Source organism: Rhea americana, unplaced genomic scaffold (genome assembly GCF_003343005.1).
Source record: "Rhea americana isolate MKP2758 unplaced genomic scaffold, rheAme1 scaffold_110, whole genome shotgun sequence".
In the NCBI taxonomy this organism is placed as follows: Eukaryota; Metazoa; Chordata; class Aves; order Rheiformes; family Rheidae; genus Rhea; species Rhea americana.
Genome location: NW_028185151.1, coordinates 1,376,723 through 1,392,693, shown reverse-complemented (window position 1 = coordinate 1,392,693; position 15,971 = coordinate 1,376,723). Strand labels below are relative to the sequence as shown.

At 38.4% G+C, this 15,971-nt stretch overlaps 2 protein-coding genes across 2 annotated transcripts in view; one reads left to right on the top strand and one right to left on the bottom strand.

The window, feature by feature from the left end:
• Window positions 1-240: 240 nt before the first annotated feature.
• ECHDC1 (ethylmalonyl-CoA decarboxylase 1) overlaps window positions 241-15,971 on the bottom strand; it is a 48,531-nt gene continuing 32,800 nt past the window's right edge. Inside the window, exon 6 of the mRNA XM_085314145.1 lies at window positions 241-9,036. Within this exon, the coding sequence (XP_085170271.1) occupies window positions 8,631-9,036 (406 nt within the window). The 3' untranslated portion in view covers window positions 241-8,630. The remainder of the gene's footprint in view (window positions 9,037-15,971) is intronic.
• On the top strand, window positions 2,140-3,792 carry RNF146 (ring finger protein 146). Its single transcript, XM_085314132.1, has one exon. The coding sequence runs from the start codon at window positions 2,140-2,142 to the stop codon at window positions 3,196-3,198; it is 1,059 nt and encodes a 352-aa protein (XP_085170258.1). The 3' UTR covers window positions 3,199-3,792.

The window sequence follows — 15,971 nt, the reverse complement described above, 5'->3', positions numbered from 1 at the left end:
ATTATGGGAGCATTTGAAAATTCAGATTCTTTTTTCTCAGCCATGCATAGCACAAGTTAATCAATACATGGATTTTTCTTTCAGCTCTTCTGCTGTGAGATACAGATTGAGTTGTATTCTGGGATATTCTGAAATCTTAATAGCTTTTCTTCCATCCTTTTTTTCTAATAAGTTTTTGGTTATTTAAAAAAAAAAATAGGTTTCGTGTAAAATTCTGCTTAAAAAAAACAACCTCAGAAGTGTCAGGCTCCCAGACAGCAGTTTATTCAGAACATTGTTAGCGTGGGTCTCACAGATATATATGTGCTGTACAGCAGAAAGATAGTTATCAAGTGGTAATCATGTTTCTGCATCTGGCATGTTGATTTAAAAACAAATCTGTACAGTAGTTCTTAATCTCAGAGAAAGAAATTCAGATAAACTGAAATATAGGTGGACACAATTATGTACTACTTCAGAAAAAAATGTACACTGTAGTGCTTTTAGAAGAATGAGTTAGTAACAGATTGGATTAAGAGATGAGCATTAGTCTTCCAAGAGGAAATCATGGTGATCGATCAGAACAGCAAATAGAAATACATTTGAGTAAATAGCACTTAAATGTGTTGTTGCAAAGATAAATATAGATACTGAAATACAATATTTTTTTTTGAATCCTAGTATGTATTTATAAGGTGTCTGAAGCAAGGGAGGCTTTTTCAGTAACACTTTTCCTTGAGATAACAAACTTAACTAGAAGTATAGTGCAACACTGGCACAAGTGATCCTGGGATGCTGTGGAAACTCCATCCTTAGAGGCTTCAGAAAACTCCACTATAAAAACCTGTAGCTGATCTGATCTCATGTTTGTTGTGGTACCATGTACAGGAGGCGATTGGACTAGATGACCTTCAGAGGTCCCTTCCAGCCCACATTTCTGTGTTAAATTTGTGTGAGCTATTCTTAACTCTCGGTACAATGAAGACTAGCTTAACTGGGAGGTAATTTTGCCTCCCTCCAATGTTCCTTGGAGAAATTTAAAAAATAATTCTAAAAGACACCTTTTTAGGCCCCAGCCCCCAAAGCCCTTCTTTTCTCTCATTTGGTATCTGCTGTTTGTTTTAGATTGTTAATAAATATAAACATGAAAGGAAAATTCTCACTGAATACACTGTGGAAGATTGCCATAGCTAAAATGTAGTTGAGTAGGCATTTCCATGTTCAGGCTAGAATATTTCAACCATTGAAATGCTACAAACTGCCAAAGGAGTACTGTTCTTCACTTTTTGTTCTGTTCTTATTATAGTCGATTACAAAAATAACCTTTAATGACAGAAATAAAACATGGCCAGAAAAGGTAGAAGGAATGCAGAAAAGGTAGGAGGAAAAACCAATCAAATAGCAATTGTGTTTAAGTATTTTAATTTCTGTRTTCTAATGCCCCTTTTGCTGGACTGGAAGAATTCCTTTTGAGGTGCATTCAGCTCTATCAGGGAATTCACCTGGAAAAAGAAATCTAGGATATCTTTTAAAAAAGCCACCTCAGTTTCCAAATCCAAGTCGTTCTACAGTTCTGGGGTGGTATCCAGTTTGAGGGATAGTATACCGTGCTGGACAGGGAGGAAGAAACAGAAGGTAGCCAAGCACATTCTGCACTATGGAAACCTGGTCTGAGACATAGTTTTAGCAGTACTGTAAACTGTGAAAAGAGATTTTGTTCAATGTTTGCAGGTAGATCCCCTCTTGATCATTTCAGCTGTAGAAGAGTAATAGATGCTTTAAATTCCTTGAGGAGGCTTCAGAGTAGCTGCCTGGCTGAAGCTATCATAGGACCTTTATGCTATGTGAATTTCATTAATCAGCACTACTTCTGAAAAAAACTCCAAAATCTGTTTTCTAACTTGGCATGGCAATGTCTTAAAAATGAAACAGAGATCGTTGACTAGCAAAAGAAAGTCTCCAGATACTCAATTTGATCTTTCAATTCTAGAAACAGAATGCTAACCTGCCACTTTTTAAAAAAGTTGACCTTCATAAATGAAACCTTACCTTAATTTAAGGTAAGCATCTTATGTGAGTGGTGATGTCAGAGGTGAGGTATGGTACCAGTTTAGGTTGACACAGTAAACTGATTTAAATCTATTTTTGATCCTCTGTAGGATGGCTGGCTGTGGTGAAGTAGATCATTCAATCAACATGCTTCCTACAAACAGGAAGACAAATGAGTCATGTGCTAATGCAACACCTTCCCTGACAGTTCCTGAATGTGCTATCTGTCTGCAAACATGTGTCCATCCAGTAAGTCTGCCTTGTAAGCACGTTTTCTGCTATCTGTGTGTGAAGGGAGCTTCTTGGCTTGGGAAACGATGTGCGCTCTGCCGGCAGGAGATTCCAGAGGATTTTCTTGACAAGCCAACCTTGCTGTCACCTGAAGAACTCAAAGCAGCAAGCAGAGGCAATGGAGAATATGCCTGGTACTACGAAGGTAGAAAYGGTTGGTGGCAGTATGATGAACGTACCAGCAGAGAGCTGGAAGATGCCTTTTCCAAAGGTAAAAAGAGCACTGAAATGCTAATTGCTGGGTTTTTATATGTAGCAGATCTTGAAAATATGGTTCAGTATAGGAGAAACGAGCATGGACGTCGCAGGAAAATAAAACGGGACATAATAGATATACCAAAGAAGGGCGTGGCTGGGCTTAGGTTGGACTGTGACGCTAACACTGTCAACCTAGCAAGAGAGAGCTCTGCTGATGGTGCAGACAGTACACCGACTCCAGGGGCTGCAGCTGGACAGCCTCTAGCGTCTGTTTCTGCTAGGCCTCTACCTTCACTAGATGGTCAGCTGATGAGTCCTTCAACGCCATCACCTGATGCAAGCACTTCTTTAGAGAACTCCTTTGCCCAGTTACATATAAATGGAGACAGTATGGCTGAAAGGAGTCATAGGGGAGAAGGAGAGGAAGACCATGAATCATCATCTTCTGGTAGGGTGCCAGCCCCTGACACCTCTGTTGAGGAAACAGAATCGGATGCTAGCAGTGACAGCGAGGATGTGCCTGCTCACCTTCAGCATCGCCCATCCTCTGCCCAGCAGAGACACTTGAATGYGAACGCAACCCAGTCAGGAGTGGATAGACCTGTAGCAGGGGGAGGGGTGATAAACACCAGTGTAAGATCTAGAAGGCCAGATGGACAGTGCACAGTTACTGAAGTTTAAATCTAGAGCCATGTGATTAAAAAACTCAGTCCTGTATCTGTAAATTTTCTGTCCACATTGGCATTGCACTCGAACCTAGCAGTGTATTTGGTGGGAGGGTGGGGTGAAGGGAAGAAACAGATTTGGCCTGTTTAAGTCTCTTTAACATGTCTCAGCTGGAAGATTCTAACTGTAAGAAACTGGGTTGTCTTGTTAATGGTTTGGAAGCTGCTTAGCAATACCCAGTTTTCTTGACAATGTCTTGTGTTTATTTTGTAGAATTTTCCCTTTGGAGGTATTTGATCCCTTTTTGGCCAATGTATACCTACTGTACAACTTGAATTGTCTTCATTATCTGACTGTTGCATTAAGTGTCTTACTACTTTCTGCATGGATTGATGTATGAAAAAACACTAAAGGAATGTGGGAGCAAACAAGACGTTGGGTGTGAGCAGGATGCTTAATTTAATGTGAGGAAAAATAGATGTGAGTTTGGAGTTAAAATGTTTTTACTAGACAAAGAGCTATCATTTACCTTCCTTCAATGGAAATGTAAAAATGCTGTTAACTTTTGTTGCAAATTTCCTAACTATAATACTCTTCATGGCATTTTCACTGGCTTTGCCATCTAGTCCTCGTAGTTTTGTTTTTGAGGTCTTTCTTGATCTGTCTTGTTTTTGTTACGGAATTTATAATTTAATAAAACTACATTTTATCAGTAATAATCCTGGATATGAGTTGAACTTCATTGGGGGAACTTTAATCAAAACTACCATAAACCAGCTTCCTGTGTTTGCTGAAAGGGAGGGTTATTTTTGCATGGTATCTTGAAATTCTGACATCCCTGTATCACAAACAATACCATAGGAATGTGTGTCTCTGTTGAAATGACATTAGTTGTGGGTTAATGCTTACCCTTTCTCAGCTCAAGAGCTGATCAGCTCACTTTGCACTTAAGGTGGTCAAAAATATTGCACAGAGCCTTAATTTTAACAGCAGAAACGTGTTGAAATAAGAGGGTTAAATAATCAAATTTGACCTTATAATGAAAAACACATATATTAAGGACTGCACTACTGTTTATCTGTTCTTCAAAAGCAGTGACAGCACAGAAAGGACTTTGTGCATATATTGGAGATGCARCTCCTGCAAAGTGACTTCTGTATATTACAGAATTTTAGAAACCAGATCTTGAAAAGTACTGCTTGTTTTCTGTCTGTGACCAATTGTTCTACATTTTTCAAATCAAGAAATGGCATGAGTTGATTCCAGGCTTCATTTTTAAAATAAAGCTAATTCAACTGTGAATCTTAATGCACATGTCCCTGAATGAAGATCTGAAGCATTTACATATCTACTATTATCAACAGAAGGTGATAATAGTAGATATGTAAATGCTTTGGATCTTCAAACAAAAGGTGCCATAGATACACAACCATTTGAAGAGAATTAAATAGAGTAATAATTTTTTTTTTTTAATCATGGACTTACACTTCTAAATTTTAAGTCACAGACTTGTTCTTACCAAGATGAAAACTGACATGTCTGTTCTGGGCAGAGCTGTGCATRTTATTGCATTTCTGGTTTTTTCACCCACAGATGAGATAGAAGGAAAATTAGTGGATACAGAGTGGAAAAGAGTGGACAGAAGGAAAACAGCAGCAGAGAGAAGCTTTTTTTCTTTCTCAGCAAGGAATGGACTTTTGTGATCACATATTTATTATCACATTCCAATTCTGTAATAAGTCAGTAACGTGGATTTTAAAAGGAAAGAGAGAATTGGGAATGTTTTTTCTTCCAGCTATTAGCTTGCTTATTTCTTTCTCTGTTTTGAGTTAGCATGCAGTAGCTCTAATCAGAATCACTATGCTGTAAAAACATTCAGTAAGAACACTTCCTCTATTTACGTACATTTCTCTTAATGCAAAGGCATGTATTGTTAGAAACAAGGTGCCAAATACAAGACTATGACTTGCCRTACAGATCTTTTCAGGACTTTCAGGCCAAATAATCTACAAGTAATTTCATTGATGATTATCCTTGGGGGGTTCTTGACCAAACTAGAAGGGCAGGCCTCTTTTCAGGTGAGCACCCATGATGCTGCCTTTGGCTCCTGCTAGCTGAATGCAGCTGTGAATTACTAAAATTAGTTAAGGCTTGTAAGAGCTTAATAGCCAGTCATCAGAGTGGCAGATGCATTCTACMGATGAAGTTAGGAAGAAAAATTAACCATTAATTCCTATGTTATATTTAAACCATTACCTTCCGTAGGAAACTTTTTTCCGGTCAAAAATTTTAACTAAGCTACAGCCACTCTGGAGCCTAATGTAAAGGGAAAAGGATACTAAAATAGTATAAATTTGTACCACATCTCTTCAGTTTCAGAAGAAAGCCACAAATGTAGACATCCCATCTCATGGTAAATGATCATATTACAAACCCAATGTTAGTAAGAATATCCAGTTGCCCATTTTGTAAGTAAGTATGCTTATGTTAAAGGATAGGCAACAGCAAGTATGATAAAGTATCCATATTGCTAAAAGTGATCCCTAGGGTGACAGTATCCAACATTTAAATGTTTGGCTGAGCAGCTACAACCTGATTAAGCATGCAGGCTGTCCCAATACACRGAAGGGAACAAGGTAGGCATTTTGGAATATAATATTAAGCCTAGTTTGCTAAGGAGAGAGCTGTCAAACTATTCCTTAGGGCATATGGAGGCCAGCACTCAATTAGGAGTGCTTACCAATTTTGAACACAAGTTTCTAATTTCTTTCGTGCATTTGGTTCCCATTTGTCTGTTTTTTAGGTCATTTCCAAAAGAGGGAAAATGATACGAATCTTGTACTCATTTTTTAATAACGCTAAAAYACCTGTCAGCTACAGGTTAGAGTTGTTTGTTGGTTTAAAATGATAAGCAACTGTTCCATTAAATGAAGAATTTAGGTTTGAAACAGAAAAAAAGAATTCCATTTTATGTGACTCAGTCTGAAGCCCTCATGTGTTAGCAATCATGATAACTTAGTTGGGCTGGTTTTCATACAAAAGGCTATACTTGTTTTTAAAACAGAAAAAAGAACATGCTATGCCTATKTGAACGGAACACCGCATTAAACTGCTCACAAAATCTTAAAACAACTATATTCCTCAGAATATAGTATAAGCTATGTTTCTGTGTATCTGTGGTTCCAACAGACTAGAGGGTGAAATGAATTTCTGTAATGTTTTCTGAAAATGTCCTACACATTCCTAGCACTAAGTATTTGTGCTTTTCTTAGACTCAGACATTGGCCTTCGATGCAAGAGAGGATGGCTGGGTAAATGCATTTGCTGAAATGAGAAGCAAGCTCATTGTCTATAAACCAAAATGGAAAGAGGTCCTCAATAGATTTATATACTGCATTTCACTTACTGTCAGCACAGGTCTAGCTCAAAAAGTTTAAGTACAACAGACTTTTTTCTCTTACAATTTAATTTCTTTCAAATTTGCATCACCCAGTGCATAGGATATCATAAATAGGTCATTTACTCTCTGATACCTGAAAAAAATGATTTAAGGGTCTCACTCAGGTTCTAGGCAATCTTCGCACCCATTTAAGAAATGCAATCACAATATCTGATGGCAAATTTATTCCTGTTAGTTAAGGTAACGCTTAACTAGTTGCAATTTAAAAACAATTTTGGAGGCTAATGACAATGTGATGCATTTATTGCTTCAAAAAGCTGAGTAGGGTTTGGACAAGCTGAGTAGGGTTTGAGTAAGTTTGGACTGCAGCAAAGAAGTTTCAACAACGTTGGCAGTCCAGAGTCCCTTGTGAATCTTTATGGTCTTCATGAAAAGTGGAACAGTTTCAATATAAACAGTCCAGTAAGCCCTACTATGTTAGATTAAAGGATCCTTACTTGGGAAATCTTGTGCTTGAAACTCTCTAGAGTACAGGAAAGAATCATCCAGCAGCAGAGGGAACTGAATCAGGTTTCYCAACAACTGAGCTATTGGATAAAAAAGGGCAAGGGGATACAAAACAGATCAGTACTCTCTCATCCTCCCATTTCTCTTCTTTAAATTGAAAATAAAAATTGACCTTTATTTTGGGGAGATATAAATCTGAAGTTTCCCTCTAGCAGCAGGTTCAAATGTGAAGGCAGAAACAAAACAGAACAGCACAATCTCCTTATCCTCAGTAAGGTGCCAGCTCAAAACACATCCCTCTTCAGTATTCTTTTGATTGGTTCTGGCTATACATACTCCCATCGTGAAAACCATATAGTGAAATACTCCCAGCAGAGCACAGCATCTGCTTTGAAACAAAAGAATCTAACAGACAATGCAGAACCTAAATCCCTTATTAATCTGGCACAAGATCCTCAAACATATGTATAGTTACCACGCTGTTTAAAGCTGAGGAATCCTGCCATATTGTAGAAACTATAATACAGATTTCCATCTAAGGAATCAGCTCCCTTTTCTAAGGGATCTTGTACCCTGTAGCCTTCCCTACAGTTAGTTATGTCTGGTCAGAGCATGAGAAAGCCTGTCAGCGCCAAATAGCGTAGTTCCCTAGTGAACACACTCCCTGGGGTACTTGAGTCTTGGGCTCAGATCTCAAGCCCGTCTGATTTAGACACAATTGTTCTAAATCAACAGCACAGGAAACTCAGCCATGAATATGTCTATATATATATATATTTTGAATTACACATCACAGCCTTCTAAGATTTCAGCAAGATCCTGAGAAAAGAAATCAGGTCAGCACCTTTGCATCTGCCTAGCAGCACAGATCCAGATTATAGGAATATGCATATGTATATGGGGTTAGATTGCATCTGGTTCCTAGATCAACAAGTAGACATCTAAATACATTTAAGAATCTGGATCCAAATCAGTGAATGAAGGGTATAAAAGCCTCAATGCATTAGAGCTGCTTTTATAAAAATCAGCATTAAAATCAAAATCCTTGGTTACTTTATCAGCAATTACAGCAAGAATTGACTGAAGATGGAAAAAGTAAAAAGTAGCATCAGTTATTGTTCCATCAAAGCTGCTTTAAGACACTGGCCACATGTTGGAGAACTCTCATTTTGCAGCTTTAGATGCACCTGTTTTGCAAATAAAACTCCGCTCTCAAGCAATTCATTTCCACACCAATTAGAAAAACAAAATTAACTCCAAAGAAAATAATCTTTGGCCTCATTCCAAAAGAATTATAGTTCCATTCTCAGCACAGTATTTACCTTTACATACTAATTTCACTAATCTCCATTCAATGAGTGATTAGAACACTAAAGAATCTGCTGAGGATTTCTTTGTGGTCGCACACCAAATACATCTGCCTAATGTGAAACATGGGAATGTTATTACCAGTTTAAATGAACAAGTTCTTAAATGAATCAATTTAACATCTGTTTTAGTGAAAGCTTTGTGATCAAGAAAATTTCTTATACATTGACGATCATTTATGTTTTGGTCTTCGAACCAGTGCTTGCAAATTAGCAGGTCCACCCCATACAGTTCCAAAAACCTCCTTTTCTGTCCTTAAGGCAGCTTCTAGTGGTAGTTCTTTTGCTGCTCTAACCACCTTTTTCACAGCCTGAATCACACTGGCTGGACCCTCTGTGTATAGACTCAACCAGGCTCGGGCTTCTTCTAATGATTCAGTTTCATCTGAAGACACCAAAGTCTTCTCTGAAAGTCCAAGGCGCAATGCTCTTTCAGGGTCCACCTTGACGGCACCACTCAGTAGTTGGAGGGCAGCTCCACTGCCAACAATCTGCACTAGCCTGGTAGCTCCTCCCCAGCCTGGGACTAGACCCATTTGCTTATGGACAAATCGAATTTCACTTCCAGGAGTCATCAGCCTGTCAATGGAAAACAAACATTCAGAGGTCATTCTGTGCATCAACTTCAGTGCTCAGCTCTCCAGCATTCGCTTTTCTGTTTACTCCTTCTCTGTCTCAAAAGGATACTAAAACTTGACAGCGTGCTGATTACAGCCAGAGCCTTCTAAACAATAGGTACCTGGAACAGCTTAGTTTTTACATTATCCAGTGACTTAAGCTGCAGCTCTTGGCCCTTCTCAAAATGAAGTAAATAGTAAAAGTACATTCAGTTCCCGTACTGATACCAGTAATCAGAAGCCAGCTCTAAAAACTGTTTGAAAAGAGGATGAAATTGCTAAGATGGAGGGCATATTACAGTTGTTCACTGTGCCAACACTGCCTTGCTAATTCATGCCTAAAACAACAAGGTTTTGGCTAAAAAAACAAGCAAACTAAACTAAAGCACAAAATTGATATCTYGAGGATGGATCATGCGCTTAGTAGTGATCTGCAATGGGGAAGATTTGTCAGCACCCATCTGGTTGATTATAGCCTAGTTTCATAGTTGTTCCCTGTTTTAGAGAGTGCATCTGAGCTTGATTTCCTAACTATTCACTACAGTAAAGGAAGTCAGGATGGATGTTCTATTTATGCCTTCCAATGTATAATAGAATTGCTTTCTATTTATGCCTTACAATGTGTAATAGAATTGCTCCACTCCAGAAGGTAGAATCACATACTTATTTCCAAAGATTTCACATCTTTGCTTCATTTCTATAGTCTGTCACCTTCCTTATGTTAGAATTCACCCTTGGGTTGATTAGGCTGTCTCCCTGGAGGAGCTCTGCAGCAGCGGATTGTGCTCTCTCTGCRTAGTGTTCACAGTGACACATACTAGCTTAGTAGAAAAAGCCTCTAACAAATACACCAAAAAGATGTATAGAAGCAGACGAGTTCTTGCTCTTTCTTAGTATGTTCTTTTGCAGAATGCTTTCTTGTTGCTACTTCTAAGACAAAAGATGTAAAATATCCTTGCAAAGTAGGAGATTAACTTCCACCCAATCACTAATTGGCTTTCTGAAGATAAATCATGTAATATTAAAATCTACATACAAGCCTGTTTCCTAACAATGCAGTTTTCCATAATGAAAATACTGATGTATCTGTAAAAGGGGAAACAAAGAAAAAAAAAACTTTCAAAATGCAACTATTCCTAGGCATTCAGTTTCCAGATCTGCTTAGTATCAGTTTGTTTGGTTGTTTTTTCCTTAAGCAAAGCACTATCAGCATTCACAACATTACAAAGCACCAATGCTGAAGAGCTTAAACTTTATCCCAGACCCAACACAATGTACAAAGGCAACAGCTGACAAGCCAGATTGCATGACAGCCATTTTGTAGAGATCAGTGGAGGAAGGTTGCGTGACAAAAGGAAAATAGAGTATTGCAGGGGAGGGAAGGCTTTTAGCTAACACGAGCAAATGCTCCTCAAACCCAGCAACTCCCAAGAAATTCAAGTCTGTTCTCTTCAAAAGGAAGATTTTGCAACTATTCCAAAATTCCTTTGTTGGCTTAGCTTACTTTGCAATTTGCTGCATCTTAGAYGAAAAAAAGGATAGGCTCATGATACAAATTTGGTTTTTCTTGAAGAAATTCCTATGATAACTCCCCTCCTATCCCTACAGCATCATCCATTTACATAATCATATGGTTCTTTAAACTTCCCTGGATTCTGCTGAAAGTCAGTTATGGCTCTAATCCTCCACAAACTGATGTTGTTCACTTTGGATTATCTCAACTATTACATTACAGGCACCCAATGTCCTACTGGGAAAGCAATAATGAAAACATTATTAAGGGTTTAATTCTAGCTATGCTGAGTAATGTGAAACATTAGAAGTGTTAAAGTGTTAATGTGAAACATTAGAAGTGTTAAAGTGCAGCAAACTAAGGCATTTTTGATGATAGGCAATCTGTAGGCAGTCGCTTAATACAGCCACAATAGGTCAGTACGACTTGTTGTGCTTTTTGAATCTTAGCTTGTCCCAGGCATTTAGATTCAGGCCTTAAAGACAGACCTTTCAGAGAACATGTGTGGGCAGTATATGGACTCAGCTAGGAAGCTCTGTCAGCACACTCTGAAGTTCACACGTGGAGTCAGATTTTACATTAGAAGCACAGCAAAACAATCAGAGTCAACAAGACAAAGCTTGAAAGAATTTAGTAGGTGATGTTATCCTGCTCAGTCTTCACCTCCTGAAAAAAATGGAACCAAAAATCATTACAAGAAAATAAATAGCTGAACAGTTAAATCCATAGAGAGACAGTGAGGCTACAATTTTCAGCATCTCACCTCTTCCTACAAAGCACCTTTGAACCAGCTCCTCAGAMACCAGTATGATAAGCTAGTAGTAGTCAACAGAGGTGTAAAAGTAGTCTTTGACTRTCTTCAGACTTAACAAAGGTGTCTGTGTTTTTTCAGACTTTTCAGTTATGAATTCTGTCCTGAAGTTAAACTATTTCTTACAGAAGCCACCTACCAAACTTTTGTGTTAGTTACAGCACTCAGTTCCTATGTCCAAGCTAGTGCATATACCACTGCTAAGCCCGCCTGGGGCCAGTCTCTCAGAACTTCACTAGCTGCAGCCCTGTACAAATATTTCMCTTCTATTTTCTGAAAAAAAATGAGTCTATCTTCTCAGACATGGTAGATCTAATTTGAATTTATGTAAGAAAAGTACATCAAGCATTACTCARCACAAAGATGCCTTCAAGACTTCAAGAAGTCAAAAAAATRTAAGTACCATTCTATTCTTAAGCTGTTTGTTTATATCTTATACATCTAGTACTAGCCTTGCCAGAGACAGAAGACCAGATGAATACTAAATGAACCTCTGGTTTGACTCCATATGCCTGTTCCTGCCTTCCAGGTCAAGAAACTAAAATCTAGGTCTCCTATATCTCAGGGGAAGGTCATACCACTAGGCTCCTAGGCACAAGAAAAATTACTTATTGAACAGAACTCATAAGTTAAGGATCTTAAAACCTTACAGAGAAACATCCTTGAGAGACATGAAGTGTACCTAAATCCTTGCATCTTAAATTAGAAGCAAAAGTTAAGGTACATGTAAGCACAGAAGTGCAACAGTAAACTTTCAGAACACTTTAATTCTTTGTTTAATTCTATGTTACACTTTATTCTATGTTATGCTACATTTCAGAACACTTAATTCTATGGCAAGTASAGCCAGTATGGGCTGCATACAATTTTGGGTTAGTCATCTAAAGCAAACAAGAGCCACAGCAAATGTTCCTGCTGTACTTTTTAAAATATTCTCAGATTCACTAAATGTTACAAGACCTTCACCTTTGATCAGAAGGTTCCTTCAAATACTCTGTGTCATTTTATCATGCCTACAAACTACTGACTGTCACATCTTATCACCAACAATGCTTGTGATAAGAAAACCTTGTTTGCCATTAACAATACATCCTAACAAATCCCATACTTAAACAGATACACACGCTTCTTCAAAGACTGCACTTTTTGTGAGTTAACAGCTATGACTTCCTGCGCTAAAGTACTCTCTTCATCTTTCAGATACCTGAAGCTGAAGCAGATACAATGAAGGCCAAAAAGGTAACGCTAACAAAAATGTATTTTCTTATTTTTTTCGTATCTGTTTTTTTATAGTGTTCGCATTACTGAACTGTTCCAACATGTATAATCAACTCTTTAGGGAGAATTAAGTCCATACTAACATCCGTGCCAGCTCTTACTTCATCATTCCTAGACTTCTGAGGTATGAATTATATTCAGCATTCTGACAAGGCACTAATGAAGTTTATTAGAGACTTCTTCCATTTTATATATTTTTAAAGCTCCTACTGCTATGCTTCCGAACCCGTGACAGAAGAAGGATGCCTAAAACATTAAATGTGTCATCAGCAATCTGGATTTTGTTCCCATCCCTGTTTGACTTCCAGTGTCATGTAAGGACAGAGCTCCTTAGCTCCAACCTTGTCCTATTAGCAGGCATGATTCTGACGCATCTTGGAGTGAGGAGGCTAGCACCATGCAGTGCTGTACAACCTGGTTCTCATTTACGGTTATATTGAGTGAGGGCAGCCAAAATTGCAGTAGGTTATCTTAATCTCTCTCACAAATACCTTGGCCTCCTGTGGCTTCTTACCACTTGCTCTCAACCTACCAACCAACACAAATAAGCAAAGCTTATACCTTAGGGGTTGCAGTAAGTTCCCTCACCAAATCTAATATCTTGACCTGCATCCAAAGTTTTGATAACATCCATCTACCAGGTAACTGAACCAATACAAAACAGAAAACTCTCCAAAAGCAGACTCAAAGGTCATACAGTACAACTGAAACACATCCACAATTTTACCATGCTGTAGATCAAGAGTTTATATAAATAGAAATAATAACAAAATTTAAAATAGAACTATACATTTATGCAAATATAGATGGCAAGACATCCAGACATGTGAAAAGCAATGGTCATGGTCATTTTGGCCTACTGTCATTACTTAGTGAAMTCAGCAGGAATATGGTATTGACATCAAAGGCTTTCAACAAACCATCCAAACCACATACACAACTATTTTAAGCACAAGAAAAGACAGACATTAAAGAGAAAAGAAAATCACAACGAAAATGGTAACAGAAAGAAGGTTATTGGGGCCAAACATTTTTTTAAGGAACAAACAATAGAAAAAACAAAGTTGATATATAATCTGGTCATAGGCTTTCCACAGCTTGTATGTTTTTCTAACACACTCATCAATATGGCATCAGCTTAATTAACTCTTGTTAAATTAAGCAACAGCCATGCTATGCCTCAGTATACAGTATTTTAAAATAAACTCTCCCAGGAAGTGCAAGTTCTAAAATTCATCAGAGATCAAATATTATTTTACCTGTGCATGATATTTATCATGCAAATAGAACTCATCTTGCCAGGTGGGCATGAAAATTTGATGACCTTGTCTGCAAGTGACAAAAGCTCAGATGCAACTAGTTTAGGATTTTGTAACTTCATTTGGTGAGTATAACTCAAACAGCGAACAGTAGCAGCAGCTCTCAAATCCATGATGGATGATAACCGAGCAAGCGTGTCTGTTATCCCCCTTTTTTCCTAGTCTCTTACTGCACCTGATCAACATTCAAAATGAAATCCCTATCCCATCATTTCACCTGCACATTGCACTTCATAGCCTCACTTCACCTTCCTGAAACCTTCCTCAGCATCTCAAGTGGCTTAGGAGATGCGAGGACTGGTGGGGGTTTCCTGCTGCAAGTGACTGTGACTGAGGCAGGAGATACAAASAATTACACAGGCAATATCTGATCTTCTCCCCTCTGATCTTGCTGATGCACACAAAACCCACAGAACACTACAGCTATACAAAGTGCTACCAAATACATGCAATAGATGCGATATTTTTAGCCAGCTAAGGTGTTATTTGTACCAATAAGTTAAAGTAGGAGAGTTGTGGCTCTAGAACTTAAAGCATCATAGTAWAGAACTGAACTACCAGTTTTTTTTATCTGTAAAGCAAAAGAACTGATCTCTGATTAAACAACAGCCCCTCCTTATTTCAGGTTGATCTAGTGCATCACATAAATCAAGATTTTCTACATGACGCACTGTATGTCTGGCCTTGCAAAGAAAATAGCTTCAAAGTGGATGGCTGAAAAAAAATCACTGTTCAGGTAAGGGAAGAGGCTGAAGCTAGATAAAATAATATTTCCTTAAAAGAGAGAAACTACCTTGTACCTTTATAGAGGCAGAGGGACTGCCATAGGTCACTGGAGGTCAGCATAAACTATAGAGTCTGAGGAGCCGGGATCCCCTGTACTGTCTATCACAGCACATCACACCAAGGTCTACCTGCACTATTGAGCACATATATGTCTGTAGGAGTATCTTCAGTCACTCAGTTATCCTTCACAGGATAAGGCTCTACATACAGCCAACAAAGGGCCAAGCAAACCCATGATGAGCAGTTGTAATGCCTGCCAGAGCAGGGATTCAAGAGCCCAGCTCTCCCACCTCCCTTCACTCCTTCCAAGTTGTGGTGGTCTCTCCAACACCTTGTGTCCCTTTGCTGTAAATAYGGCCAGCCAATTCAGAAGCATTCAGTTCCTTGCCTTAGGCTGCAGTGCTCAGCAGGCTTGCTGCAGGCAGGCTGCAGCACTGCAAGCTGGACTCTGGAGAGCAATTAATTGGGAATATAGAGGCAGGTACCATGAAGCTTGGGCAAGGACTTTTCACACAAGTCAGTCAAGCTCTGCTATCACTGCACACTATCTTGAATGGTTTATGTAGCATATATTGCAGTGTGGAAAGCTGCAGACTAGCTGCCTTCCTCCCATTTTCCTTAGCATAGCAGATGAAAGTCTAACAGGTATCTAGTTTGGAATCCACCTGTGGTAAATGTGTTCCAAATGCTAAGAGTCTGACAGATGCACCAGATATCATGCATCTTTCCRCTTAATATTTCTAAAACCAATGCTCCTCACTAAGCGTGCACAGATGTTAACGCATGTAAGACACTTACACTTACTTAGCATTAAGACACTACAAATCCAAATTCCTGAGGCCTCATACATGAATACTCCTTGGCAATTTGCTGAAAAAAAAATTTATCCCTACCTTCTCCAGAATCTTTCAACAACAGAAGTTAATTCTGAGTATAGCCTTGAAAACAAGACCTGAATATGAACCATTGTCTTGACATCATCACAAAGCCTCAAAAGGCCTGAAAAACAAAACAAAAAAAAGAGTGCAGACTAGATAAGGCTGCAGTTCATGTTAACAGGGACCTAACTCAGAAACCTAAAGATCAATACTTAATTATATTAGAACACTGTGTTCTAATAATGTAAATTTGTCTTGTATAGGTATTTAATCTCTCAAAATATTTTTAGGGCAATAAATCTTATTAGAAAG